General features: G+C 32.2%; 4 protein-coding genes and 1 long non-coding RNA gene across 9 annotated transcripts; 2 read left to right on the top strand and 3 right to left on the bottom strand.

Moving 5' to 3' along the window:
• Positions 1–437: 437 nt before the first annotated feature.
• Positions 438–4,838, bottom strand: LOC100121740 (trifunctional enzyme subunit alpha, mitochondrial). Its single transcript, XM_001605300.6, has 11 exons — positions 4,453–4,838; positions 3,827–3,936; positions 3,455–3,727; positions 2,928–3,178; positions 2,471–2,854; positions 2,204–2,374; positions 1,889–2,111; positions 1,597–1,806; positions 1,319–1,514; positions 1,035–1,237; positions 438–958 (listed from the first exon to the last, which is right to left on the bottom strand). The coding sequence occupies exons 1-11, from the start codon at positions 4,523–4,525 to the stop codon at positions 755–757; spliced, it is 2,298 nt and encodes a 765-aa protein (XP_001605350.2). The 5' UTR covers positions 4,526–4,838; the 3' UTR covers positions 438–754.
• On the top strand, positions 3,668–22,895 carry LOC100121762 (metallophosphoesterase 1). 3 transcript variants are annotated; one of them, XM_008213239.4, is made up of 9 exons: positions 3,668–3,756; positions 19,995–20,140; positions 20,228–20,298; positions 20,381–20,521; positions 20,590–20,757; positions 20,837–20,922; positions 20,994–21,116; positions 21,195–21,335; positions 21,425–21,680. In XM_008213239.4, the coding sequence occupies exons 2-9, from the start codon at positions 20,076–20,078 to the stop codon at positions 21,584–21,586; spliced, it is 957 nt and encodes a 318-aa protein (XP_008211461.1). In that variant the 5' UTR covers positions 3,668–3,756; positions 19,995–20,075; the 3' UTR covers positions 21,587–21,680. The 3 variants fall into 3 exon arrangements, with proteins under 3 accessions (XP_008211461.1, XP_031784930.1, XP_001605368.1); XM_031929070.1 differs by lacking the exon at positions 3,668–3,756 and adding an exon at positions 19,268–19,376 and having other exon boundaries at positions 21,425–21,695; XM_001605318.6 differs by lacking the exon at positions 3,668–3,756 and adding an exon at positions 19,361–19,928 and having other exon boundaries at positions 21,425–22,895.
• Positions 16,804–19,230, bottom strand: LOC116417193. Its single transcript, XR_004227489.1, has 2 exons — positions 18,666–19,230; positions 16,804–18,388 (listed from the first exon to the last, which is right to left on the bottom strand). It is a non-coding gene; the product is annotated as an uncharacterized LOC116417193 (long non-coding RNA).
• Positions 21,330–26,175, bottom strand: LOC100114251 (transmembrane 9 superfamily member 4). Its single transcript, XM_001607548.6, has 10 exons — positions 25,310–26,175; positions 24,874–25,121; positions 24,643–24,789; positions 24,411–24,566; positions 24,055–24,329; positions 23,749–23,967; positions 23,511–23,668; positions 23,183–23,442; positions 22,919–23,102; positions 21,330–22,833 (listed from the first exon to the last, which is right to left on the bottom strand). The coding sequence occupies exons 1-10, from the start codon at positions 25,310–25,312 to the stop codon at positions 22,594–22,596; spliced, it is 1,890 nt and encodes a 629-aa protein (XP_001607598.1). The 5' UTR covers positions 25,313–26,175; the 3' UTR covers positions 21,330–22,593.
• LOC100121776 (serine palmitoyltransferase 1) lies at positions 25,586–27,883 on the top strand. 3 transcript variants are annotated; one of them, XM_032599457.1, is made up of 4 exons: positions 25,586–25,835; positions 25,906–26,086; positions 26,177–27,145; positions 27,225–27,883. In XM_032599457.1, the coding sequence occupies exons 3-4, from the start codon at positions 26,248–26,250 to the stop codon at positions 27,728–27,730; spliced, it is 1,404 nt and encodes a 467-aa protein (XP_032455348.1). In that variant the 5' UTR covers positions 25,586–25,835; positions 25,906–26,086; positions 26,177–26,247; the 3' UTR covers positions 27,731–27,883. The 3 variants fall into 3 exon arrangements, with proteins under 3 accessions (XP_032455348.1, XP_032455347.1, XP_001605383.2); XM_032599456.1 differs by having other exon boundaries at positions 25,590–25,835; positions 26,157–27,145; XM_001605333.5 differs by having other exon boundaries at positions 25,609–26,086; positions 26,157–27,145.
• Positions 27,884–27,933: the final 50 nt, after the last annotated feature.

Genomic DNA, 27,933 nt, shown 5'->3' with positions numbered 1-27,933 from the left:
TATCGCTGCGCACAAGTTTATTGCTGGCGACGACTATTTTTAAAGTACTTATTTTGCAGGTTTGCGAAAACCTTGCGCATAATATCCCTACAGCTCTCTTATTAGAAAGTTGACTCATTCGAACCCTGATGGTAAAGCGAAGAGAATGCGCAAACCGTGTATGGGAAACGAAAATCATGCGAACTTTCGAGTTGGGCGTGTGAGGGGGCCTTGTTTTCCGATATCAATGCACTCAAACCGTGCAATCAAAGTTGACTATTGCGTCAAGCTTCCTTCGTGGTCGATGTCAACATACACGGAATAACACACGGAAACCAAAATCAACCCTGTAACGTTGCTTTTTTTTGCTCAAATTTTGAGTAAAAAAATCTAAATTCGTTTAAATTGATACATCAAAATCTTGTAAACATTGGCAAAAAGTAAGTACAATATACATGTATCATTGCTTTCTTATATAATTTATTTTATAAACAGATTCATGTAAAAATATACTTATGATAAAAGCTTGTCTGTACCACACGTTTAACAAGGACAGTCGAAAAATACGTAAGCTATGACTCTGGAAACGTATAAAAATGCACTATAAAATGCAATAACAAGTATTAGAAAATTCGTTTACAGTATAATATAACTATTTCCGAGTGCACGCTCTGTACTTGCAGCACATGTTAAAATCTTAAAAAATTACAAATTTTTTGTCGATCGATCGACTAACTTTTCACTCAATGGTTTTTAAAACCATTTCATAGCGAGGTTACTGAGGATGGAATTTCTTCTGGGGGTTCTTGGCCATATCATAAAGCAAGTCGCATGGCTTAAAGGGTTCGCCATAGTGGGCCATGAACTCTTCCATTTTGTTGACTAATTTATGGGCACCGTAATAATCGACCCAGCGGAAAGGTCCTCCAGTGAATGGCGGGAATCCAAGTCCAAATACAGCACCAATGTCACCTTCCAACTGTTAAACAAATTTTTATTCCTTAATATTTGAGCAATATCAAACCAAAAATTGATTTTTCCGATTTTGTACTCACGGGGTTGGCTAAAATCTTTTCTTGCAAACATAATACAGCTTCGTTAACGAATCGAGACACCATTCTTAATTGTCTGTCTTCATCAGAAGTGCTGCCGAGAGGTTGCAGGCTGTACTTCTTCAGAATATCAAGTGCACCAGGATTAATGTCCCTGTGTTTCGAACCAGTCTCATAAACGAAGATACCCTTGCCAGATTTTCGGCCTGGGATTGAAAGGGATATTGCATGATCAGAGAAAGGTATTTTTTTGCAATTGTAAAGATTATTTTGAAATAATTATTTACCTAAATATCCTGCCTTGACCATTTCAACTAGAATATTCTCGTTTCCACCACGGAATCTGTCTCCGAGAGCTTTTACAAGATCAACGCTGATGTGCGAGCCTACATCAATACCGACTTCGTCGGACAAAGTGGCGGCTCCCACGGGGAAACCGAATTTCTTCGTAAGCTGATCTAAATCCATAGGATCGACGCCTTCCTATGTTTCACGGACATTAATTTTGTAATACATATTGACACAGTTGATTTGAAATACTTTTCGTCGAATTTCCAATATTTACCTGCATCAGTCTTACACCTTCAGTAGCCATGGCAGATAAGATTCTCGTCGTGTAAAATCCGGGACCATCTCCAACAGTTATCACTACTTTTCCTTGCTTTAAACCAACATCTACAGCAGACTTTATGGTTTCCTCTGAAGTACCTTTGTGCGTTATTATTTCTAATAATTGCATTTTGTCGACAGGAGAAAAGTAATGCATGCCAATAAGCTGAAAAATAAAAAAAAATCGTAAGTTTAAGAACATTTGAATTCTTAAAATAAATTTCTGAAAATTTTTTCAAGTTATTTACTTTGTCTGGACGTCCACTTCCAGCAGCAATTTTTGTTATTGGAATAGCAGACGTATTGGTGGCAACAATACAGTGTTCTGGAGTTCTAGACTCGATTTCTTTGATAACTTTGTGTTTGATTCCAAGATCTTCGAATACGGCTTCAATGACGATATCAGCATTTCGGAACTGATCGTAAGACAAGGTTGGAGTTAGATTAGCAAGCAATCTTCCTTTCTCAATGCTAGTAAGAAAAAATGTTTTCATTATTACATTAAACTTTTCGAACGTGTATCCTGCGTTATTTACAAAATTTACACAATAACTTTTATTCACCTGTTTATACGTTTCCTCTTCACAGCATTGTTCAAGCCTGTTTGGATTTGAGCAACACCTCTGTTTAATCCAGCATCGTTTGTGTCCTTAAGTATAACATTGTAACCCCTATCAATACTAACATGAGCGATACCTGCACCCATCAAACCAGCTCCTACAACTGCAACAGTCCTAAAAAATAAATATAATGATAAATGAAAATAAATATAAATCTGAAACTTGACATTTATAAATCATTCTCTTCTAGTGTTTATGCTATCATCTTACTTTGCTGGAGTTTTAGGGGCTCCAAAACGATTCTTCTTGCATTCTGTTTGGCCGAAGAAAAGACTGATTAAACCTTTACTTTGAGGTGTTATAGCTAATTCAGCAAATCCTTTGGCCTCTGCTTCATAGCCCACTTGGGGACCCTTGTCCAAACCAGTTCGAATAACTTCTAAAATTTTTAATGGAGCTGGGTAAAGGCCATTGGTCTGTTTCATTACTTGTGCTTTTGCTTTCTTAAAGATTTGATCTTTCACAAATTCAATGCCCATTACTTGATTGGTTAGTTTTTCTACCCAATTCTTTGGACTTCTGTCAATCTTTAGTTTACCGTTCGCAATGTCTTTTGCCACCTTCACGGCAGTTTCTTCCAAATATTGCTTTGTGCTATACAAAAATCAAGTGTTAAAGAAACTAATCAAAATTACTTCATCTTATTTTACAAAACTTTATTACATACTTTTCCTCAGCTGTCGCTACTCCTGGACCCAATCTATTTACAAGAAGGTCAACAAGACCAAATTTCTTCGCTTTATCAGCTTTTACTGTTCTACCAGTCAAAGGCATATCTAGTGCATTTGGAAGGGAAACCAATTTCGGAAGCCTTTGAGTTCCACCGCCACCAGGCAGAAGACCAAGCATTACTTCTGGCAATCCTAAGCCAGTTTTGTCATCTTTCACTGCAATTCGGTAATGGCAAGCCATAGCTACCTAAGAACCACAAACAAAGCGATTTGTTCACCTATGGTACTTTATGTAAACTAAAATTTCACTTGTGAAACTTTTTAATTAGAAGAAGAATAAATTGCAAAACTTTTGTCAAACAATTTCAAAAATAAGCTACAATATCTTGAGTTATATATAAGACATAGGTATAGTCACTCACAAAGATGGACATTATCAATAAATAAATAAAAATTATATAAATCAAGTAAATAAGGAATTTTTTTATCTCTCCGGTGTAAAAAAAAAAATAATAATAAATACCTCTAAACCTCCACCCAAGCAACTGCCCTGAATAGCAGCTACGATGGGTTTCTTACTTTCTGCAATTTTATTCAAAATTTCATGACCGTCCTTGGAAATTTTATATAGAGTCTGCTCATCTTTAACTTTTTGCAGCATTGAAATATCGGCACCAGCAATAAAGCAGTTTGGCTTTCCACTTATCAATACAGCTGATCGAACTGCAGGGTTACTCTCAACATCTCTCAAAATTGTGGATATTTCTTGCATTACTTCTTCATTTAAAGTGTTCACCTAAAAGAATTATCAGCAAGCGTAGATAAGTGAGTAAAGCATTATATTATTAATTGCCATATTCATTTTGTTACATAAATGATGATTAAAAAAACTGACCTTGACTCCAGGGGAGTCGATAGAAATTACAGCTACATCTTCGACGACTTTGTATGAAAAATGCTTGTTTTTAGCTTCTGTAGCCAGCGTCCGCAGTGGCTGATACAGAGCTGAAAATTACATAAACATATTTTTGGCGTTATGATTTTTTGGCATATCTTTGCATAAGAGCCAAGGGTACGGTTAGGTCTCCAACTTATCGAAATACTTGAAAATGATAAAAATAATTGATATTTTGGGTTGAACATATTAAAGCGATTGAAAAAATCGATATACTTTGGAGGCAGACATTAATGTGTCTGATCCAAAAAGAAAAAAACATTGAGGTGAACTTGTTCTTTTTGGCCCACACTAGACATTGTTCAACGTTAAAAGTCAAATAACCACGTAAAAGCATCATCGTTATGTGATTTCGAGACAAAAAAAAGGAAAAAATGTGGTAGGTGCAAAGGTTAAATTTGCTGCAGTTAATCTCGGTAAGTAAGGAGAGAGATTACGAAATTCCTCGAGTGCGAGAGAGAGAGGATCAGTGACTCGGCATGTAATCAATTTACAGGCTTTAATATAGAATATATATATATATATATATATACATATAAAATTAATGAATATTGCGAGATTTTTACCTGCACGTGTGACAAAGTTGACATTGGTCCGAGAAAAGCGCGTGAGCGCACCGAATAGCCGACAGCTCGCCATTCTTCCGACGAGTTAATAAATTATCCAAAAGCTGTGTATTAACGGGACCGACCGAGCCGATGTGCAGTGTATGAGCCTCCTCTCGCGCAGCTCTGTCTCTTTTCGACGTCACACACAGCTGCACGAAGTTCGCGAATAATTTGTATAAATCGTATCGGAAAAAAATTAGATAATTGCGGAATCGTTATAAAAGTTTGTAATCGCAAGTAAAAAAATTGTCAGTTTATTAGTTTATTTATAAAAAATCAAAAACTTTTTACGCCGCGAGAAAGTAGAAAAATGCGTTTTTCTTGTAAGATATTGATCTGAGAACATTGAAACCACTGCGAATCGTTTGTAAATTAATTACCGATTCTGTAAATATTGCCTTTATTGCGTTATTCGCTATAGATACTGATTAATAAATTAATTATTTTTTCGTCAACTATGCTACACCAATTCGGGCGGTTCGTGTACCATATTCCGTTCGATGATTCGAATCAGCTGTTCCTATATCGTTACGCACGTGTACTGCAGTGACTATATAATATACGACAACAACAATAAGTCGGTTTGTGCAAGTGCATCGCGGATTCAGAAGTGTGTACAGTGCAGCGATGGTCTCCTGGTGCAACGGCCTCTTCAGGGAGTATTGGCTTTCAATCTTATTCTAACTTTAATAAGTCCAGAAGTAGTGAAAGTGTAAATTACTAGGTCATAACCTACAAATTATATACTCCATCATAATATCTCTTTTATTTATTTAATAAAGTCTAGATAACAAACGGGTTTTTATACTGCAGTAGTCGATTCTTTATTGTAAATAAAGTCACTTATGGCAAAAATATTTTAATTATTAATGTTTTTATCATTTTCTATGTCTCATTTTTTGATGATTAATTTTTTGAAATCTAATCAATATTAGATATTTTTTAATAGAATTTCATGCCTAGTTCTATCACTTTTTATCATTACTTTATTACTTTTACAGTAATCTTCAATAACACCAATCAGTCTACATGCCATTAGATCATACTTGGATAGAAGAGCTTACCGTTGTAGCTACTACTGTTATAACTACAGGTATGTCCTATCGTACAAAACATTTTGAACCTTCAATGGCTAACTTATAACAAATATTAGGTGCTTCAAAACATTGTAATCAGGGTGACCAGACCTGTCGTCACTTACTATCATTATATTACAAAAAATATTAATTGAGATTACATAATAATTTCTTTGTTGATTTTTGAAATATCTGAAATCGTAAACATCTCACCACATTACTAAATAATCACATAAATAACATTTGGCCAGGTCTGGTCACCTGGCTCATTGAAATATCTTGTGCAACATACTAATTCATTTATTTTTCATCGAACGAGCAAACTGTTCCTGCATAAGTTCCTGCATCACTGATGTCTCACCGGTATCCACTCTTATTTGTGCTGCTGCGCGTATTCACTGGAGTGAAGTCTTCAATACTTATTGAATTACCTTTCGCCAAGAGTGTATCATGAAGGACATTTTCAGAACAATACATATAATATAACAAAGTGATCAAAATATTAAAATTATTAATTTTTCAGATTCGAGGCCGTCAACTTTGATGGTGTAAACAACAGTGCGACTGATGCAGTGCAGGACAGCTGGATAGCTGTTTCATCTGTTTCAAGAGTGAAGACCGCTGTGTTACAAGTGAAAGTGCGAAAGTGTTCTTAGGGGGATGAAATAGACTTAGGGATTAGAATGTGAGGGAGTAGGATTAGTTTAGAATAGTGTTATCAAAATAGGATACAGAGCGTATTATCAGATGAAAATTGAAACTCTAAGTTCATTAATTAGAATACATAATGTTTTGTTTAATAACTTTCGAAAATGTCACTGAATATTTTGTTTCAATTTTCATCTGCTCAGACTTTGGCAGGATATATGTTATTTTGCGAGTAAACTTTAGAAAAGCTAATCACAGAGGATCTGTCAGGACTAGCTTAAATAAATCTGTGTTCTGCCATATTTTTAGGTCCAGAAGGTGAAAATAGAAAATTCAACTCAAGTAATTATGACCATCTGGTCCTAAAAATACAGCAGAAAGTAAAAAAAGAACTTGTAAACGCTTAGAGATACTCCATCTCAGCAATTACAGTTGCAAAGAGAAAAACCGTGAGCAGGTGTTTAGGTGATCATAGGAACCGAATATAGATAAACGAAAATTGCCATGATAGCTATAGTTTCCTAATGATTAACATAACATCTGTACAAGTTTTTAGACCTCTAGATTAAAAACTACTTTAATAGTATTGTCATTACGTTCAACAAGTTTTGTATATCCTTAAAAAAAGTAACTACCATAGCAATTTTTATTTATCATTGTCAGTGACTTTTATCGAGGTATTTTACTTAATTTTAAAGCGTGGAAAAGCAACAATAATTTTGAACAATTATAAATAATATAAACTTAAAAATACTTCAATTTGTTAATATGCAAATAATTTATAATACTTGAAAGGAAAAATTATTGTTAAATACTAAGGTATAGCTTGAGTAACAATGCTTTTCTATACTTGAAATTATACTAGATAACAGTAATGCAAGTCTCAAAGGTTAATAGATTCTCTATAAAAAACCATCACAGAAATGTGAGTCGCAAAGTGAAAAGCACGAGTGGGTTTACAGGTAATCATCTATACAGGATAAAGTTAAATAAAAACTGCCATGGTAATTAGTTTTTAAATAATTTTTAAAACGTCTGTACAAAATTTCAGCTGTCTAGTTCAAAATTTATTGTTATTTTTTTGTCAATGGGAAGAAAGTCATAAGTCAAAATAAGCAAGAATTTTCCAGCCATTTCTATTGCTTTTGACGTACAGCTTTGAAATTTTGTAAAGATATTTCACAACTTATTAGAAAACTATTTACCTGATCAGTTTTTATTTAATTGTATCCTTTCTTTATGTTTATCCGAAGCCCTATGCTCGGCTTTTTAGTTTGACGGGGTGATTTATTATAAAGAGAACCTCTAAAGTGCAGTGACTTATACTAATGCGTGTTCAATGTTTTCCTTTTTTTTTACTGCTAAAAGGTACCATTAGTTAACCAGTTACCTTAGAAATTTTTCAATTATATTTAAAAATTATTAAGGATTTAGACATCCCTTGTAACAAGACTTTTGTAGGAAATCAAACTTCCAAAGTGAAAAGCCGTATGCAGGTCTCCAGGTAAAGGTACAGAGAGGATAAATTTAAATAAAAACTGATAAGCTTAATAGTTTTGTAATGAGTTGTAAAGCTTTTGTTCAAAATTTTAGAGCTCTACAATTAATGACAACTCTCAAGTATCGTAATAAGCAAGATTAACATTTCAGTCATTTCTCTTCTTTTGAACGTAGAGCTCTGAAATTTTGCACAGATGCTTTAAAACTCATTCCATAACTATTTACCTTATCAATTTTTATATAATGTTATATTTTCTTTATGTTTACCTGAAGCCCTATGTACAGCTTTTTGATTTGAGTAGGTGATTTGGTTCAAATAATTTTGTTAAAATGAATCTCTTAGCTGCACTGACTTCTCTTGGTGTGTATTCACTTTTTTTATAATTTTTCATACAGTTCACCTTAGTATTTAACAATAATTTTTTAAATCGTGAATGTTATAATTAACTAGCAAAATGAAAAGTTGAAAATTTTGTAAAATTCTAACGTAAAAACTAATTATAGCTTCATATATTAAAATACCCTCGAATTTTTTGTATGCAATCTGACGAAAAGAAGAGGAAAAAATTATGTACAATAAATATTTTTACACTACAATTAAATAAATGTATTTATTAATAATCATGCATTAATTATTTTTTAAAACAGACTGCCAGTGTTTCTTGCAATATAATTGTACATTATCTGCGACGATGATCTCTGAAAAATAATACAAGATTTTATAAAATTTCCTATGCGTTAATATTAATTGAGACATCAGTAATTCAATTTTTACTAACCTCTAGTTATCAAATTGTTATTGTTATCAACCTTGTTATCAAATTCTGTGTAAATTAATATTGCTCCGATTATTGAGGCAGCTTTATATTGCTGATTGATCAATCTTCTCTGTGTTATCATAGTATGATACCTTCGCATAAATAATTAAAGCAATTTTTTCTTCTGGAGGGATGAATAATACTATTTTATTGGAGGCTAAATCATTATACAATATCCATTCTTCATTAGTGGAATATGTGTAAGCTTTGTAATGAGCTAGGCTCTTTGGTGATTTGGAGTCACCGTGAAAAGCAATTACTCCTTTGAGTTCAAAATCATTATCTTTCAGTTCTAACATTTTAGGTATTTCTTCAAAATCTGTTTTGAAATTCACTTTTTTATTTTTGACGGTTGGCAGAATAATCTCAGCGTTCTTTTCTTCGTGTAAATATTCCAGATCAATTACAAAATAATTAGAAAGTTCATATTTTACCTCTAAGCTTTTATTTACGCACTCCATACAAAATATAAAATTGTTTAATAATTGATTCTCTAAGAACCTTTCAATATATTTTATACCATTATCATAATAGTTTGTGGCTGATATTGACATACTATAATATGCTCTTTGGTTTTTATAATCACAATGTGAGCATTTAAAAGTTTTCTGAATACTTGGTAATTGTTTCAATAATTTTTCAAGTACATTTCCTACATTGTCACAGCAATCAATAATAGATTCTGAAGATGTTTTTGCATTTTGATATAATGGATACAAAATCTCACTCCTACAATTATATACATAATCTGTATTAAAATTATTGTCACAATAATCAACTATACAACTGTAAATACTAAGAGAACCATCACATTTCGATTTCTTTATATCTCGTTTAAAGTATTCATTATCAATATAAATAGTCGTCAAAACTTCCAATACACTATCGAAGGGGCATGTGTTTCGAAATTGTAGTAGCTTTAAGCTGTTATTTATGCCGTATATTTTTTTCCCTATTTTATTTCCATTTAAAATAAGCCCGCGTTCTTGGATATCACTCTGGTCCTTGAAAGAAGAAGCTAACATTTCATTCTTATCAAAACTTGAATCACTCTGACTATCCGCAATTGACGTATTTTCTACTGGCATCTTTTTTGAATAACTGTGCTCTAAGCTTATGTAAGATTCTTCTAAAGTATTTTGTGTACTAATTTCATTATATATTGGAACTGATTCTATAGAACGTCTTTTTGTTTTCAGTTTTTCTAGATTAAATGTTGGTGATATGGATATTGCTGTTTCATTAACATCATAACTATTTTCTTTTTTAAGTAATAAATTTCCAACGCTTACATACTTTTTAATTCTATTTACATCTGACAAAATATACTTTTGTAACTGTTTTGGACGCTCACATTGTTTGATTTTCTTAAAAAATGCTTCAGACCGAGCAGATGATGCAGCGTTATTTGTAGATTTAAAATGATTTTTCATAACGTTTGTCCAAGTTACAAAAGTATAACATAAATTTTTAAAATTTTTAAGAAACTCATGACAATATAAATAGTTTACTTTGTCGCTTATCTCATCTGAAGTATTACTAAGAGCTACTCCCCGGTCGAAAATCGAATCAATATATTTAGTAATAGAATCTTTATTTTCTTCCATTTCTTCTTCAGGAATGTTAACATAATCATCATCGTCACTTATATTTGTTACATCATCGCTAGATATAATAACTAATTCAAGTTTGTACTGGAAGGTTTTGAAAATATTTGTCATTAACAGTTTTCGAGTGTAACATTCAGATCCTTCATCTGATAATGTACTGTTACAAATTATCACAATAGATATGACTATTTGTTCAAATTCGTCTAAATCTTCGACCTGTGTAAGATAACCTAAGCCTCTGACAAAAAAATCTATTGTAGCTTTATTAGATTTGTCGAAACATTTCCATTTTCGTACTGCATTAATTAAATGTGCAACGTCATGACGGTAGTAGCAATTTGGTGATGAATGTTGTAAGTTAATAAGCATTTGATAACAGTGATTGTTGTACATCTTGTACGTCATTTTGTTGAAAGCAATACAAATACCGTTTTGTAAGGCTAACGATCCATCAGTTACGATTTCTTTAGGTATTTTTGCACCAAATTCGATCCATTTTTCCAGAAACTCTTTAATAAATAAAACATGATGTATACTGGATATAGTTTGCAGTAAGGGAATGATTTTCTTCTTATAGCCAACTACTAGTACGTAATAAAATAAAATTTTGCCGGAGTAAGATAAATATTTTTTTACTAAACCTCCCGTAGAATCGAGAGATAATGGTAAGTTTCTATGCTGTAATTTGTTCCAAAATATTATTTGTGCGTCTGTAAAGTAATACACATATAATGGATGCAATGATAACTTCCTAATGCTGCACTTTTGTATGAATTTTTCATTTGTAATAGACAAACCTTTAAATTCAAAATAACCGTCAGCTTTATCCAAAACTTCTTCCCTTAATTTTTGCAAAGCGCCTGTTTTATTTAAGTCGGGAGGTTCAAAATCTATATCTAATTTTTCTATCTGTTCTTCTCTATATTCTGTCGCAGTTTTTGTTAATAGTTCTTTTCCTATTTCTTCCCGTCTTTTACCTGTTAACTGTCTTTTGTTTTTATGAGGAATTTGATGCGTTGAAAACGTTTTTATTTGTATAGTTAAAAGTTTATTTTCAGCACTAACAAAGTCACTTTCTCCTACAATACTAGTTTTGCAATCACTACAAAAGCCTTTGATTTTAAAAGATGTTTTCGTTAGATAACCATCTTTAAGATTAAAAACGCAAGGTAAGTTTTGTGATGCCGATATTTGGTCTTTAACTTCTTCTGCCCATTTAGTCTGATTCTTCCTTGTTGTTAAATCAATTATTTTGCTAGTTTCTGCAACAATTTTAAATTCTAATCTTTTGCACTTGTAAGGATTATTGCGGGATTCCTCATCACAATAATCAAGATCTATATCACTTAATTCTTGAATTTTTCTTTTTTTACTTGGTACTTTAAAAAAACGTTCCAAATTCGTTCTAATGTTATGCCTATTTCCGTATACATTTAAATACAAAGAGTTTGCAGTCATTTTTAGATTTAGAGCCTTTTTTATGTCATTCCAAATTGGATCAATTGTGCCCTTTAATGTCCCATTTTTATGAAAAACATTCCATTCTTTTAGTTTTTCTTCCAAAAATTGTGCTGGTACTTCTGCTTCTCGTGGCATATTGTTTTTTTTTGTCTGATATCAACACATATAATACTTGATCATGCAATAATCTATTAAACTTTTGTAGTAAACACATACAATATCTCATTTTTCGGTCATCAAAGACGAATGCGACTTTTGCCGCGAACGACCGTTGCCTCGCGCGATAACGTTTTCCAGGAAATCTGATCGTCGATTGTTTTATATATATTACGTTGTCAGAACACACCACGAATCAGATGACATCTTAGTCTTTTCTTTGTTAAAAACTTCACAAAAACTTGTCTTGTAATACATCTATTTTTTAACAAAAACAAAATAGCTACGTGCAGGATCACGTTTTCGCGGAATCTCGATGCGCGTGGTGGATTTCGTGTGAGAACGCGTTGATTTTTGCTAGCGCCTGTTGCGACTGTTGCAGTCCTTTATATATACTATACAGACTAAACTATACTTTTTATTGTAATAGATGCATGCGTTTATGATTAAGAAACTTATTCGTCGATACGATTACGGCATTTAGATCAGTATATACGACTTCGCGCTTCAGTCTTCGTGTGTTTACAAACAGATGTGATCATAAGAAGAAAATTCCTATATCATTTTACGTTATATCCCCTAATCTATTCTAGTTACTTATACGATTCTGCTAGAGATTTTTATCTACAAGCTTTGCTAGACTGAGAAAGTGCCAGTGACATATGAAAGCTATCGCCTAGCAGCTCAAACGTGTTTCAATTGCCTTCTAATATTATGTCTGATTCGACAAATAACTACAATATATAAGTAATATTATTATAATAACAATGGGGAAAAGAGGAAAACCATGCTTAGTGCCACATGAAGATCGGATAGAAGAAATGAGAAAACATGAGATTTGTACCGCAAATGGAAAATTGAAGAAAGAAAGTGATCCCGTGTGGCAATTAATTTGTGACAACATAAAAAAACGAGATTGTAAAAAAATTATAAATGTGCGAAATCTGTACCGCTATGTTCAAATTAATTCCAAGAAAATATTAGCTGAAATCAATATTACAAATGCACTAGATACAATAGAGGATACAGTAAAAGACACAATAAATGATTCTCAATTAGCAGATGAACGAGATGAAGAATCTATACTGATTGAAATGCGAAAAGACGTATTCTACAAGCCTGCAATAAGAGAAATATGTACATTTCCTCTATCTGTTTTACATTGGACGATAGAAGCAATAGATTTTTCAAAAGATTTAGGAAAAGATATTCTGTATATGTTTTCTCTGATAGGAACGTTTTGCAAGCCATTTATGGCGCCGGATGGACACGTTAGCAAGCCAATAAATTTATATGCATTAGGTACAGTGGTGTCTAATACATTTGTACCTTTGTGTCAATTATCGACTGAAGATTACTCAACATCCTTATTTAATAAATTCTTTGGTGAAAATATACGAAGTGGCTTAGCAATTCCAAAATTTTTAGTTTTGGACTATTACACACATCATTATCTTACAGCAAATGAAGTTTTTAATGAGTACTTACCATACGAAGAATATTTGCTTTTGTGTTACGATTATTTAACTGGGAAAGCTCAAATATTACCGAGAGTTATTATTTATACTCACAACAGATTTTTGATTATCAAAATAAAATATTGGGAATGCATCAACAGGATACAACTTCCATCTGTAAAGAGATTTCATCTTTACTGTGTTATTGTACTAAGTTTACAACAAAATTTAGATGATTTTCAACGCAATTTAAAAAGCATCTTCATTGTCTCCAGTAGTCAATATCAAAGTAAAATTACACATGAGAATTTTGAGCTTATTAAGTTACAAATACAAGAATTAAATGTGGAAACACTTTATAGCAATGAAGAACTAGAAAAAATAGAGAATAAATTCAAACAAATTGTAGACCTTGATAATGTTATCAAAATTAACTGTGATAAGTGTAAATGCATTAAAGACTTTATAGAGAATATTTTTATAGAAGCTAATCAAATAATGATTACACAAAATGATCAATCATGTGAAAATAATGTGTTTTATAATCCACAATTTTGCGAAGAATTGATGAAACTTTGTATGGAATTTGTTCTTTGGTCAAATATTATACAACAAAATAGCATTACAAGTTCATCCTGTGATTTTACTGCACTATTAGATAGTTATAAAGTTGACTTTGATAGATACTTATCACTAAAATTCGAATCAACACCAAGACTAAATGAATATTTATTAAAAAATATTGATTATGAGAATGAAAAGTTAGAATATTTAAGAAAGATTATTCATTCAGAAGCAAGTAGAAAAACAAAAGATAAATATTTTGACTATAGTTACATGCAGTATGAAGAAAATTGGATGGGTCTTAATAATTATCGAGTAAAAGCTAAAGAGGAAAACAATTCAGAAAACTCTTCAAGCAGTGATGATGAAAGTATACTAGACACTAATAATGATAGTGATGGTGTTGATTTTGAAGAAGTAAGTTTGAATATCAATACATTTATAGACTCTGTTTGCCAAGATAATAATGATAATCATATCTCACACACACATGCAGTAATATCTGAAAAGTTGGTTCCCATTGAAAATGAAAATACAAAAGTTGAATCACAATATGTGCATGATAAGCACGATAATGAAATTTTTCAACAAAATGCTGTTACTAAACAAAACAATAACACTAGTAAGAGTAATAAAAAAGTTCAGAAATCAGAATCTGCAATTGCAAAAAATAATTTCAATAGAGGAAAGTTTCTTAGGCCTTGTGAGGATATCTATTTGTTGCAACAAAAACCAACACAATCCTCTATAAAACGTCAAGTTATTAAAAATTCCAATCAATCTACATCTAATAAGATTAATAAACAAAGAAGAATTCTTGCTACTTCAAGTCCTTTTGATAGTCTTTTAGAAATATTAACTTCAGCTTATTGTAATATCCAAAAATTTCAAAATTTTATAACTCAACCAACAAATTATACAATAGAGGAAATCACTGAAGAGTTTTTCAACATTCTTCAAAAATATGTTGAGAATTTCAACTTTAGACAGCTAAGCTCATTGAGAGTGAAATTTGTCGACAAGCTTTGTGGCTCAGCAAGTCAAAAGTTTTGTTGGAGACAATCTATTGGTGAATTTTATAAAAGAATTATGCCATCAACCATAATTGATAAGTATGAATGTAACCAGTGTAACATCATATCATATCGACATGAAAAATGTATAAATATGTCATCTACAGAAATAATGTCTGAAAATTATATAGAAAATATTATTAAACACCTTCATATACCAGATAAATGTGATAAATGTGGTCATAAGATTTTATAGCAGATTTTAAAATACAAAATATTTTATGCATTGATATTGAAGACACAGTCAAAAATAGTGGATCATGCTTACTCAAGTTAGGTGAATTAGTATCACACATAAAAATAGAAGAACAATCATTTATTTTGATGGGAATAATTGGTTTTCAAGAACCTTTAGGAGAACAAACAACAAGGCACTATTTTGCTTGTTGTAGAGGCATTCAAGGATTTTGGTTAAAGTATGATAACACAGAAGAATCCAGCAAACCTATCAGAATCAGCGATAAAGCTGCATCACTAAACGGAGCAATATTAATTTACATAGAATTTGATAACAAGGTATAACTAGCGGTTAGTAAAAATTGAATTACTGATGTCTCAATTAATATTAACGCATAGGAAATTTTATAAAATCTTGTATTATTTTTCAGAGATCATCGTCGCAGATAATGTACAATTATATTGCAAGAAACACTGGCAGTCTGTTTTAAAAAATAATTAATGCATGATTATTAATAAATACATTTATTTAATTGTAGTGTAAAAATATTTATTGTACATAATTTTTTCCTCTTCTTTTCGTCAGATTGCATACAAAAAATTCGAGGGTATTTTAATATATGAAGCTATAATTAGTTTTTACGTTAGAATTTTACAAAATTTTCAACTTTTCATTTTGCTAGTTAATTATAACATTCACGATTTAAAAAATTATTGTTAAATACTAAGGTGAACTGTATGAAAAATTATAAAAAAAGTGAATACACACCAAGAGAAGTCAGTGCAGCTAAGAGATTCATTTTAACAAAATTATTTGAACCAAATCACCTACTCAAATCAAAAAGCTGTACATAGGGCTTCAGGTAAACATAAAGAAAATATAACATTATATAAAAATTGATAAGGTAAATAGTTATGGAATGAGTTTTAAAGCATCTGTGCAAAATTTCAGAGCTCTACGTTCAAAAGAAGAGAAATGACTGAAATGTTAATCTTGCTTATTACGATACTTGAGAGTTGTCATTAATTGTAGAGCTCTAAAATTTTGAACAAAAGCTTTACAACTCATTACAAAACTATTAAGCTTATCAGTTTTTATTTAAATTTATCCTCTCTGTACCTTTACCTGGAGACCTGCATACGGCTTTTCACTTTGGAAGTTTGATTTCCTACAAAAGTCTTGTTACAAGGGATGTCTAAATCCTTAATAATTTTTAAATATAATTGAAAAATTTCTAAGGTAACTGGTTAACTAATGGTACCTTTTAGCAGTAAAAAAAAAAGGAAAACATTGAACACGCATTAGTATAAGTCACTGCACTTTAGAGGTTCTCTTTATAATAAATCACCCCCTCAAACTAAAAAGCCGAGCATAGGGCTTCGGATAAACATAAAGAAAGGATACAATTAAATAAAAACTGATCAGGTAAATAGTTTTCTAATAAGTTGTGAAATATCTTTACAAAATTTCAAAGCTGTACGTCAAAAGCAATAGAAATGGCTGGAAAATTCTTGCTTATTTTGACTTATGACTTTCTTCCCATTGACAAAAAAATAACAATAAATTTTGAACTAGACAGCTGAAATTTTGTACAGACGTTTTAAAAATTATTTAAAAACTAATTACCATGGCAGTTTTTATTTAACTTTATCCTGTATAGATGATTACCTGTAAACCCACTCGTGCTTTTCACTTTGCGACTCACATTTCTGTGATGGTTTTTTATAGAGAATCTATTAACCTTTGAGACTTGCATTACTGTTATCTAGTATAATTTCAAGTATAGAAAAGCATTGTTACTCAAGCTATACCTTAGTATTTAACAATAATTTTTCCTTTCAAGTATTATAAATTATTTGCATATTAACAAATTGAAGTATTTTTAAGTTTATATTATTTATAATTGTTCAAAATTATTGTTGCTTTTCCACGCTTTAAAATTAAGTAAAATACCTCGATAAAAGTCACTGACAATGATAAATAAAAATTGCTATGGTAGTTACTTTTTTTAAGGATATACAAAACTTGTTGAACGTAATGACAATACTATTAAAGTAGTTTTTAATCTAGAGGTCTAAAAACTTGTACAGATGTTATGTTAATCATTAGGAAACTATAGCTATCATGGCAATTTTCGTTTATCTATATTCGGTTCCTATGATCACCTAAACACCTGCTCACGGTTTTTCTCTTTGCAACTGTAATTGCTGAGATGGAGTATCTCTAAGCGTTTACAAGTTCTTTTTTTACTTTCTGCTGTATTTTTAGGACCAGATGGTCATAATTACTTGAGTTGAATTTTCTATTTTCACCTTCTGGACCTAAAAATATGGCAGAACACAGATTTATTTAAGCTAGTCCTGACAGATCCTCTGTGATTAGCTTTTCTAAAGTTTACTCGCAAAATAACATATATCCTGCCAAAGTCTGAGCAGATGAAAATTGAAACAAAATATTCAGTGACATTTTCGAAAGTTATTAAACAAAACATTATGTATTCTAATTAATGAACTTAGAGTTTCAATTTTCATCTGATAATACGCTCTGTATCCTATTTTGATAACACTATTCTAAACTAATCCTACTCCCTCACATTCTAATCCCTAAGTCTATTTCATCCCCCTAAGAACACTTTCGCACTTTCACTTGTAACACAGCGGTCTTCACTCTTGAAACAGATGAAACAGCTATCCAGCTGTCCTGCACTGCATCAGTCGCACTGTTGTTTACACCATCAAAGTTGACGGCCTCGAATCTGAAAAATTAATAATTTTAATATTTTGATCACTTTGTTATATTATATGTATTGTTCTGAAAATGTCCTTCATGATACACTCTTGGCGAAAGGTAATTCAATAAGTATTGAAGACTTCACTCCAGTGAATACGCGCAGCAGCACAAATAAGAGTGGATACCGGTGAGACATCAGTGATGCAGGAACTTATGCAGGAACAGTTTGCTCGTTCGATGAAAAATAAATGAATTAGTATGTTGCACAAGATATTTCAATGAGCCAGGTGACCAGACCTGGCCAAATGTTATTTATGTGATTATTTAGTAATGTGGTGAGATGTTTACGATTTCAGATATTTCAAAAATCAACAAAGAAATTATTATGTAATCTCAATTAATATTTTTTGTAATATAATGATAGTAAGTGACGACAGGTCTGGTCACCCTGATTACAATGTTTTGAAGCACCTAATATTTGTTATAAGTTAGCCATTGAAGGTTCAAAATGTTTTGTACGATAGGACATACCTGTAGTTATAACAGTAGTAGCTACAACGGTAAGCTCTTCTATCCAAGTATGATCTAATGGCATGTAGACTGATTGGTGTTATTGAAGATTACTGTAAAAGTAATAAAGTAATGATAAAAAGTGATAGAACTAGGCATGAAATTCTATTAAAAAATATCTAATATTGATTAGATTTCAAAAAATTAATCATCAAAAAATGAGACATAGAAAATGATAAAAACATTAATAATTAAAATATTTTTGCCATAAGTGACTTTATTTACAATAAAGAATCGACTACTGCAGTATAAAAACCCGTTTGTTATCTAGACTTTATTAAATAAATAAAAGAGATATTATGATGGAGTATATAATTTGTAGGTTATGACCTAGTAATTTACACTTTCACTACTTCTGGACTTATTAAAGTTAGAATAAGATTGAAAGCCAATACTCCCTGAAGAGGCCGTTGCACCAGGAGACCATCGCTGCACTGTACACACTTCTGAATCCGCGATGCACTTGCACAAACCGACTTATTGTTGTTGTCGTATATTATATAGTCACTGCAGTACACGTGCGTAACGATATAGGAACAGCTGATTCGAATCATCGAACGGAATATGGTACACGAACCGCCCGAATTGGTGTAGCATAGTTGACGAAAAAATAATTAATTTATTAATCAGTATCTATAGCGAATAACGCAATAAAGGCAATATTTACAGAATCGGTAATTAATTTACAAACGATTCGCAGTGGTTTCAATGTTCTCAGATCAATATCTTACAAGAAAAACGCATTTTTCTACTTTCTCGCGGCGTAAAAAGTTTTTGATTTTTTATAAATAAACTAATAAACTGACAATTTTTTTACTTGCGATTACAAACTTTTATAACGATTCCGCAATTATCTAATTTTTTTCCGATACGATTTATACAAATTATTCGTGAACTTCGTGCAGCTGTCACACACGCACGAGACCGAAGACGAGTCCGCGACCGCAAAGGAGGACAAAGTCCAACTTTATAGTGCGCAAGCGCTAATCGCGAATGAGCCGGCTCTCCCACTCTTTTGGCTCAACAGTGTCTTTCGGAGCAGTAAGTATAAGTATATATAGCTATATCGAATCGGCGTTGGAGTCGCCGACTGCCTGCCGTCTGCATATAATATATATATAGTTACGTCAACATTCCATGTTAACTTGGCACTTGACAACATGACTTATAATATATAAGTAATAAGTACCGAATTAGCAGTATTATTCATTACTAATGATTGCTCGTAAAAAGTCGATGTTAAACTTTTAAAGTTCGCATCGTCTGGAGACGAAAAACTATAACTTATACATATAAAGGAAAACAAAGTCGCGCGTTTCGTCAAACTGGCTGATCGATATTGCGAACGCAAAAAACTTGCTAACCTGCTAATACTTATAATGATTGTGTTTGTTATGAAGTAGATTTTAAAAGGGTTCTTCTCAATTTTGTTTAAACTCTATAATGGTCTTAATAATGTAAATTATATCGCTTACCAACATGTTGAGAATACAAAGACATTCCTACAAGTATTATTTAATGAAACTATTATGTTCATTGATAGCAGTTTCATTCTTCTGTGAATATCTGATATACTATGTTGTCATAGTACAGGTGAATATTGGTTGAAACTATTCAACTTAATTTACATAGTCAAAGTTTGACTTTTTTGCTTTACAGTGTCGATGGCCAATTTTGGATCCAAGTAAAGCTGATCCAAAGATACCTGCTGCCACATCTGAAGAAAAACCTGTTCATGCAATGTTTTTAGCAGATACACATTTATTAGGCTCAAAAAACGGACATTGGTTTGACAAGCTTCGAAGGTCTTGATAAAATTAATATTGTTCATAATAACTATAGAGTCAGTATCAAGAATACCTACAAAAGTTTTTTTATTTCTTTAAATTTAGGGAATGGCAAATGTATCGAACGTTTCAAACTGTGATGGCAATTCATAGGCCAGATGTTGTATTTATATTAGGTTTGTGAAATTAAAAAATAACAAGTATACAAACCTTTTAAATTTTTTATTTTTATTTTTATTTAATGAGTTGTCATTCTAGGAGATGTTTTCGATGAGGGCCAATGGTGCAGTTCAGATGAATTTGAAGGCTACATATCAAGATTCCAATCTATGTTTTCTGTGCCAAAAAATACTCATCTGTATGTAGTATCTGGAAACCATGACATTGGTTTTCATTATGGTATGTCTGTCATCAATCTTTTCTCAAACTTTTCTTAGATCATTTTTATAGAAAAATCTTCTTTGTAGTGATCACACCATATCTAAATCAAAGATTTACAACTGGCATGAATGCCCCAAGTGTCAGGAGAATTAGTATAAGAGGCAATCATTTTGTTTTAGTAAATAGTATGGCTTTAGAAGGGGATGGATGTTTTTTATGTAGACCTACAGAAGTTGCTGTAAATAAGATTAGTAGTGAGTCCTCTAAATTACCTTCAGTTCCTTTTTCTGTATCTTTAGTTACACATTGCAATACTTATATATACTTTTGTAGAACATTTGAAATGTGCCAAGGGTATTGGTAGTGATTGCAATAAGAATAATGCAATTAAAAGATATAGTAGACCAATTTTATTACAAGTTAGTATTTTGTGTTATTTGTTAATTATATATTAAATAGTTTAATTAAGAGAATTCATTCACTGTTTCAGCATTTTCCTTTATACAGAGAATCTGATGAAATTTGTGATGAATTGGATGAAGCTCCAGCAGAAATTAAAGATATCAAATTTCGTGAAAGATGGGAATGCTTATCAAGAGAAGCAACAGAACAAGTAAATTCTATTATTCACTGAAATCTCTTAAATTTGACTGTTTTCAATTGAAAAAATTAATATTCCCCTTTTTTTTAGCTCTTAGATATTTTACACCCTCGACTTGTAGTTGATGGACATACGCATCATGGTTGTAGAAAAATTCATAGGGAAGATATTTTGGAAGTTACTGTCCCTTCATTTAGTTGGCGAAATAAAGACAACCCATCATTCTTATTGGTTAGTCGATTGCATAAGTTATTTTATTCTTTTGTATTAATAATCCTTACACTTCTGATACAAAATAACAATGCAATTTATTGTTTTAGGGCATATTTACACCTAATAACTATGCTATATCAAAATGCTATATGCCTGTTGAGTCTACAGTCATAAGTATATATATAATCAGCGGAATTTGCATATTTGCATACTTGTTTTATAAACTTCGACAAAAAATAACTCCTCACAACTTTATGAAGCTTCATTAGATCACTGTATATAGCTTTTTTATCTGTAAATAATTTTTAATATTTTGATTCATATTATAATTTCAAGACCTTTCTATATAAACTCACAAGAAAATTTGAGTTATTGAAATAAGAGATTTTATAATTCTTTTAATCATTTCCATGTGCGTACGATTTTTATGGTATATATTTAAGTCTCGTTGGTAACAACTATGATATGTCGAATGGTGTTTATACAATATAATTATTTATTATTTTACTCCATACATAAAAGTCTCATTTAAATCGTTGAAAAAAATTTGAATTATTATCGGAATAAGAATTTTTTCAAATTTGCTACTTGATGATAACGGATGATAAAAAATAAAAACCGTTAAAGCATGATTTCTATGCATCTAGTCTTTTCTACAATGACCAGTTATTCAGAATAGAACTGTATGCATGACTAAACAGAAAAGCTATACAATATTTTAAATCAAAAGAATGTCAAAGCATTTTAGTTAGAAATAATGTATAATAATTTTATTTATAAATATGTATATACTGATAATTGTAAGAAATGATACAACTTGAAATCTACAAAATATCCTATATAACGACGATTCATATTTACACGCGCACTTTGCAATCATGATATTAAAATGAGCTCATTGTACAATCGAGTCGACTGTGATCTGTACACACAAGATTCGGAAAATTTACATTTGTAACATTCAAAAGCAATATAACTACTTAAGGATCAGTACACTTGAAGATCTTAATAAGTGATTGTTACGATTAAAAAATATATAACGTGAGGGCTTAAAGTAGTTAATCAATTAATTAATTTAAATTTACAAGACCTCAAAGTTACTGACCCCTTTTAATTCATGTGTGTAGTAATATCTGCCGTAATAGTTGCAAAAATGTAATTTAGTATTACATTTTTTCTTCCAGAAATATAAGAAAAAGTGTAATGCAATAAATTACACAGGTTCGACAGTTTTTGGCAGAATGAATATCACTGGCTATTACCGTTGTTAGTTTGACTAGTCTATTTTAACGGCTGCATAGATTTTTCTGATGAATGCGTATGCTGCAAAGAAGCCAATGGTTCCAGTCAACAGCCAGAATGTTAGCACCATTAATGCGGTATAACCAAAGTACATAAGAGTTGGAACGAGTTCGGTTATTTCTAGCTTTGACATGAAGTAAAAGATAGAATAAGCTAGAACGTATAATGCTGAACCTCCACTAACGATGAAACTTCGCCACCACCATCTGTAGTCCTTAATTGGAAAAAAATAGCAATAATTTAATAAATTATTTAGTGATTTGGATTATAAACGAAGAAATGAATGTATGGGTACTTACTTCTCCACAAAGTTGAAAATAGACCATTACAACTGAAATCTGGGAACATGATATCACAAGAATACAGAAAACTAGGAACAAAAAGCCAAACAGATAGTAAAACTGGTTCTCCCATAACGCTGTCAAAATGAAGAACAGCTCAATGAAGACGGCACCAAAAGGTAAAATTCCCGCCATGAGAGTACTAAAAAAGGCAAAATATTAAATTTTTTTATGAATTTAAATAAGATAACAGTTGTAATGTACTTCTTGAAGCAAACTTACCATAATACTGGATTCATATACCAGAGTTGATCAGGTACTTGTCGAGGAATTTGGTTTGTTCTAACAGGATGTGTGAATGGCTGCTTACGAAAACCAAAGAAATAACCAAGGTAAACCAGAGGTAATGAGATGCCAAACCAAAGACATAGTAAAGATAACATTGTTGTGAAAGGAACTGCTCCTGAGCTATGTTTTCCCCAGATGAAGAAGTTCAAGAAGAAACATGTTCCAAACACAATTCCAGGGTACAAAGTTGCCGTCTGTAATCAAATTAATGAAGTCATTGTATCAGATACAATTTAAAATAATAATATTTGAAATAACTTACCAGCATCGCTGCCTTTTTCCACTCTTTTCCAAGCATTGTCTTATATAATCTGGCAGAAAAGTAACCAGCTACTAGTCCCGAGAAAACGAATAAAAAGATTGCACACGTGCCAAGAGCTCCTCTGCTTGCTGGGGAAAGCATTCCCAGCATAGCGAAAACTATAATTCGTGAATAGTAGATGTGAATAAAAAATATTGCATTCTATGAATGTAATAAATACATGCACTATGTAACTCACAAATTGTTATCAAAGCCATGAAGAAAATTTGAATTCCACTTCCAATCACAGCAGCAAACAAACGTGCATTTGTAGGTGGTCTGAAAACATCTCCATGAACTAGTTTCCAACCAGTTTCTTCAATGGTCTCATCAAGCCCTGCCAGGCTATCACTTTCCCCTGCATTATATCTAGCGATATCTCTGCGTAATGTTCTAACGATAATCATAGTCAAAATTCCTAAAATATTGTAAATATTGGCATCATTTTGGATACTTTAATTAATTTTAAGTGAAATTCACGAAAACAAACATTCTGTAATCTTACCTGACAGGAAACAAACAACAACCAGGGAATTGATTATAGAAAACCAATGTATTTCAACGTCACTCATTCCCAGGTAAATGTCCCATCTACTTGCCCAACTTACATCAGATTCCTTCCATTCTACGGAATAGAGGAATAATATTCTGGTACCTTTAGGATTCACATACTGTTTTGAATGCTCTGTGGGTATTTTGCAAGTACTGCCTTCAAATTGCAATTGGTCAAAGTCTATGGAATGAGCTTCCACTTCAAAACCTACAACTCTGAACTCATTCCTAAAACAAATTATTTTAATCAGTAAAGTTACAAGTAATAGATATAAATCAGACTTTAGTCATATCAGATGTTATACTTACTCTCCATGTTTGTGATAACTCAATTTCAATTTTAAATAATTATTGATATACGCTTGATTAGAATTGGGCTCAATACCTCCTAATCGGTAACCGTGATAAACAATGGTATTACCATTATTCTTCTTTTTTGTTGCTGCTGGCAAGTTGTCTATTAACCTATCGAGTAAAATTTCCAAATTATTTGGGATCCCTTATGTGAATATTCATAGAAATTGAAACTGGAAAGGCGTACAAATGAACAGTATACTCGTGCTGTATCCTTTCTATAACAAGAAGTGAGTGTTCTTCATTCCACGTCATTGGATTTTTTGGAGAATGACAGAGAAGCCGGCATTTGACATCCTCTGCCATAGCAACCTCATACGGAGTATTAACGATCCTTGGGGGAAAAAGAGAGTTCAAGTCAACGTACAATTATATATTATAAATATAACCTTCTAAAAGAGTTCCATTATCAACGTACCTGTCACCTCTAAGAATTTCTCCTAAATTTTCAGATACGTATGTTGTTCCATTTTTGGGTAGACAGAAATTCAGTGAATAATACTTGTACGGCAACTGGGTATGTGTACTGGTCATCTTGACAGCCTTCACATCAATTTTGTCTCCTTTCTTGAATTCGACAGGTGCCACACCTGGCACATAAAATCCTTGAGCCTCCACCAACAACAATACAAGAGCCACTACAGCCCATCTCCACTTTAACCTATCCTGTAATCGAATAGCAAAAAGTTTGATAAATATCCACAATCAACCATAGTCTCAGCAATGCGTGCAAATAATGATCAACATGCAAGACCGTACGATAAACGATACAGTAAACCGTGACATTGGTAAAAAATATTTCATATTCGATCAAGTATTTGTTTCGCCGAAAATTTCTCCGACAAGTGTCTTACCATCCTACAGTAGTTTTATTCCGGAATCGCGCCACGCTGCCGATTTCCTCCCTTAAACTGTAAAGCCTCCTCTTCTTCGGCCAGTCGTTCTTGTCCTGCTTTTTTTTCTTCCACGTCAAAAATACATTGTACAGTACACAAAACTTTCCTTACTAACACTAACAAATACGTGCGCGAACGAAACGACGATCCACTGATTCACCACCTCGACGGATTCCTTTATTTCCAAGGTGCAGTGTATACTTATATACATGATATGCCTGGCCCCCTCCACTTATACACTTGCTGTGCAACTCGACTTTTTTCCAAGCTCCTCGAGTTGAGGATCGCACACTTGCGAATTTACCCAAAACTTATTTATTTATTGCTAAAGCTGTCGGTTCGTTGATAAAAATATTTTTTGCAGCGATGTCTGCTGCACTTATGTCATTTTTTATACTACAGTTTAGTACTACGCTTAAGCAAATTAGGAATTAATCGGTATAGTAGGGGAAAGAAATTAACTCAATTTCATGATAAATCAAGAGTAAGTAAAAAGAGTACGTATAGCATAAATAAAGATTTCCGCCATAAAGAATACACAACATTTTTTAAAGTAAAATCATCGGAAGTGTAAATCCTCGGATGATAACGTAGAGCTCTGATTGGAAGACCGCTGCCAACACCCCATACGTTCTAATTGACTACTTACGTTACGTTCTATGAGTTATTCGGTGAAGCGTGAAAATTTGTTTATTTAATCGATAAGTTCGGCGATGACAGCCACCACAAATTAAGGTACATAGTCCCATAGTTTTCAATTCGTATTTTTTTTACACCGACTTTACCGCTTATTTATTGATTGTAGCATTTATTTTCGGAAAATAGCAATACAGGGAGGTTAAACATCCTCTAAGCTGATTCATAATAAATATATAAGATAATAAGAAACGCGCAAAATGAGCACCAAATTTGTATTTTTGGAGTCCATTGATATACTGGGCACAATACCTCAATACCACACAGTTCTCATAACATTTATAGCATTTGTACTTTGGCTAACTTTTGCTAAAAGAAGATACCTGTCTGAGAGCAATTCTAACAACGATGAACTAGAAAGGAAGCTGGAGCAGTGGAGACCGGAGCCACTGATACCGGAGACCCAAAAAGATCATCCTTCTTTAAATCCTAGAAAAATCACTTCGCGAGTGGGTAAGAGAATAATTGTCGATGGCAAGGATTGCTTGAATCTGGCTACGCACAATTACTTGAGCTTGACAGAAAATGCTGAGATTGAGAAGAAAGCCATTGAAACCGTGGAAAAGTATGGAGTTGGTTCCTGTGGTCCTCGTGGATTTTATGGAACAGTGGATGTACACTTGGAGTTAGAAGAACGCTTAGCACAATTCATGCAAATGGAAGAGGCTGTTGTTTATTCTTATGGATTCAGCACAATTGCATCTGCTATTCCAGCCTATTGCAAAAGGAAGGACATGGTGTTTGTTGATGAAAAAGTCAATTTCTCTATACAGAAGGGACTTGATGCCTCTAGATCAAATATTAAGTATTTCAAGCACAATGACGTGGAAGATCTTGAGAGAATACTAAAAGCTCAGTCAGGCTTAAACAAGAAAAATACTAAAAATATAGAGACCACTAGAAAATTCTTGATTGTGGAAGGTATTTACATGAATACTGGAACCTTGTGTCCTCTACCTCAATTGGTGGCCCTGTGCAGAAAGTATAAACTGCGAATTTTCGTCGATGAGTCTATATCATTTGGAACACTTGGAGCTACTGGCAGAGGAGTTACTGAACATTTCAATGTTCCTAGACATGAAATTGACATGATCATGGGTATGTTGAAATTATTTCTGTGTTATGCTATGTTATGCTGCACTGTTTACTTAAATTTATGTCATAAATATTCTTTCAGGATCTCTGGAATGGGCCATTGGTTCCATTGGTGGCTTTTGTGTTGGGTCATCATTTATCATTGAACATCAAAGGCTATCAGGACTTGGATACTGCTTTTCTGCTTCTCTACCACCACTTTTGACATCAGCTGCTATTACTTCTTTAGACATCATGGAAAACAATCCAGAAATTTTTGCTACGCTCAAGCAAAAATGTCAGGCTTTTGACAATGGTGTTAAAAAAATTAATAGCCTTGAATGCATAAGCTTTGTTGACTCACCAGTCAAACATTTATATTTGAAGGAAAAGCTTGATTATGATAAGGAAAAAAAACTAATCAAAGAAATATCTGACAAGTGTTTTGAAAATAATTTATCCATTATAGTTCCAGCATATTTACATGCTGAAAGAGATTACCCCAGGCCTAGCTTGAGAATATGTATTTGTACTGCTTTGAATCAAAGCGATATTGAGTTTGCATTGCAAACTTTACAACAATGCACCAAGGAAGTTTTATCCGCATAGATTTAATTATAATTAAACGCTACAAATAAAACTTTTTAACTGCAAATTAAATAATATTAAATATAATAAAAGTTATACTAATACATACGTTGAAATGGTCACAAACAATTGTAAATGTAAATAAAATTTATTTATTTCTTTTCTTTACACAAATCCGAATTTTTTGATTTAAACAAGCATTTACCTTTTGAGTTTTAATTATT

This window comes from Nasonia vitripennis, chromosome 4 (assembly GCF_009193385.2).
Source record: "Nasonia vitripennis strain AsymCx chromosome 4, Nvit_psr_1.1, whole genome shotgun sequence".
Taxonomy (NCBI): Eukaryota; Metazoa; Arthropoda; class Insecta; order Hymenoptera; family Pteromalidae; genus Nasonia; species Nasonia vitripennis.
This window is presented reverse-complemented; position numbering and strand designations above follow the sequence as displayed.

What these genes read in the sequence shown, in the direction of transcription:
- LOC100121762 (XM_001605318.6), top strand. Translation starts at nt 19,815, where the DNA reads ATGTTGAGAATACAAAGACATTCCTACAAGTATTATTTAATGAAACTA. An exon ending in ACTATGTTGTCATAGTACAG is followed by an intron (nt 19,929 to 19,994) that starts GTGAATATTGGT and finishes TTTGCTTTACAG; the next exon opens with TGTCGATGGCCAATTTTGGA. An exon ending in ACAACCCATCATTCTTATTG is followed by an intron (nt 21,336 to 21,424) that starts GTTAGTCGATTG and finishes TTATTGTTTTAG; the next exon opens with GGCATATTTACACCTAATAA.
- LOC100114251 (XM_001607548.6), bottom strand. An exon ending in AGTTATCACAAACATGGAGA is followed by an intron (nt 24,330 to 24,410) that starts GTAAGTATAACA and finishes AATTTGTTTTAG; the next exon opens with GAATGAGTTCAGAGTTGTAG. An exon ending in TATATGAATCCAGTATTATG is followed by an intron (nt 23,103 to 23,182) that starts GTAAGTTTGCTT and finishes TGCCTTTTTTAG; the next exon opens with TACTCTCATGGCGGGAATTT.
- LOC100121740 (XM_001605300.6), bottom strand. Translation starts at nt 4,525, where the DNA reads ATGGCGAGCTGTCGGCTATTCGGTGCGCTCACGCGCTTTTCTCGGACC. An exon ending in GCTTGGGTGGAGGTTTAGAG is followed by an intron (nt 3,179 to 3,454) that starts GTATTTATTATT and finishes TGTGGTTCTTAG; the next exon opens with GTAGCTATGGCTTGCCATTA. An exon ending in GGTCAAGGCAGGATATTTAG is followed by an intron (nt 1,238 to 1,318) that starts GTAAATAATTAT and finishes TTTCAATCCCAG; the next exon opens with GCCGAAAATCTGGCAAGGGT.
- LOC100121776 (XM_032599457.1), top strand. Translation starts at nt 26,248, where the DNA reads ATGAGCACCAAATTTGTATTTTTGGAGTCCATTGATATACTGGGCACA. An exon ending in TGAAATTGACATGATCATGG is followed by an intron (nt 27,146 to 27,224) that starts GTATGTTGAAAT and finishes ATATTCTTTCAG; the next exon opens with GATCTCTGGAATGGGCCATT.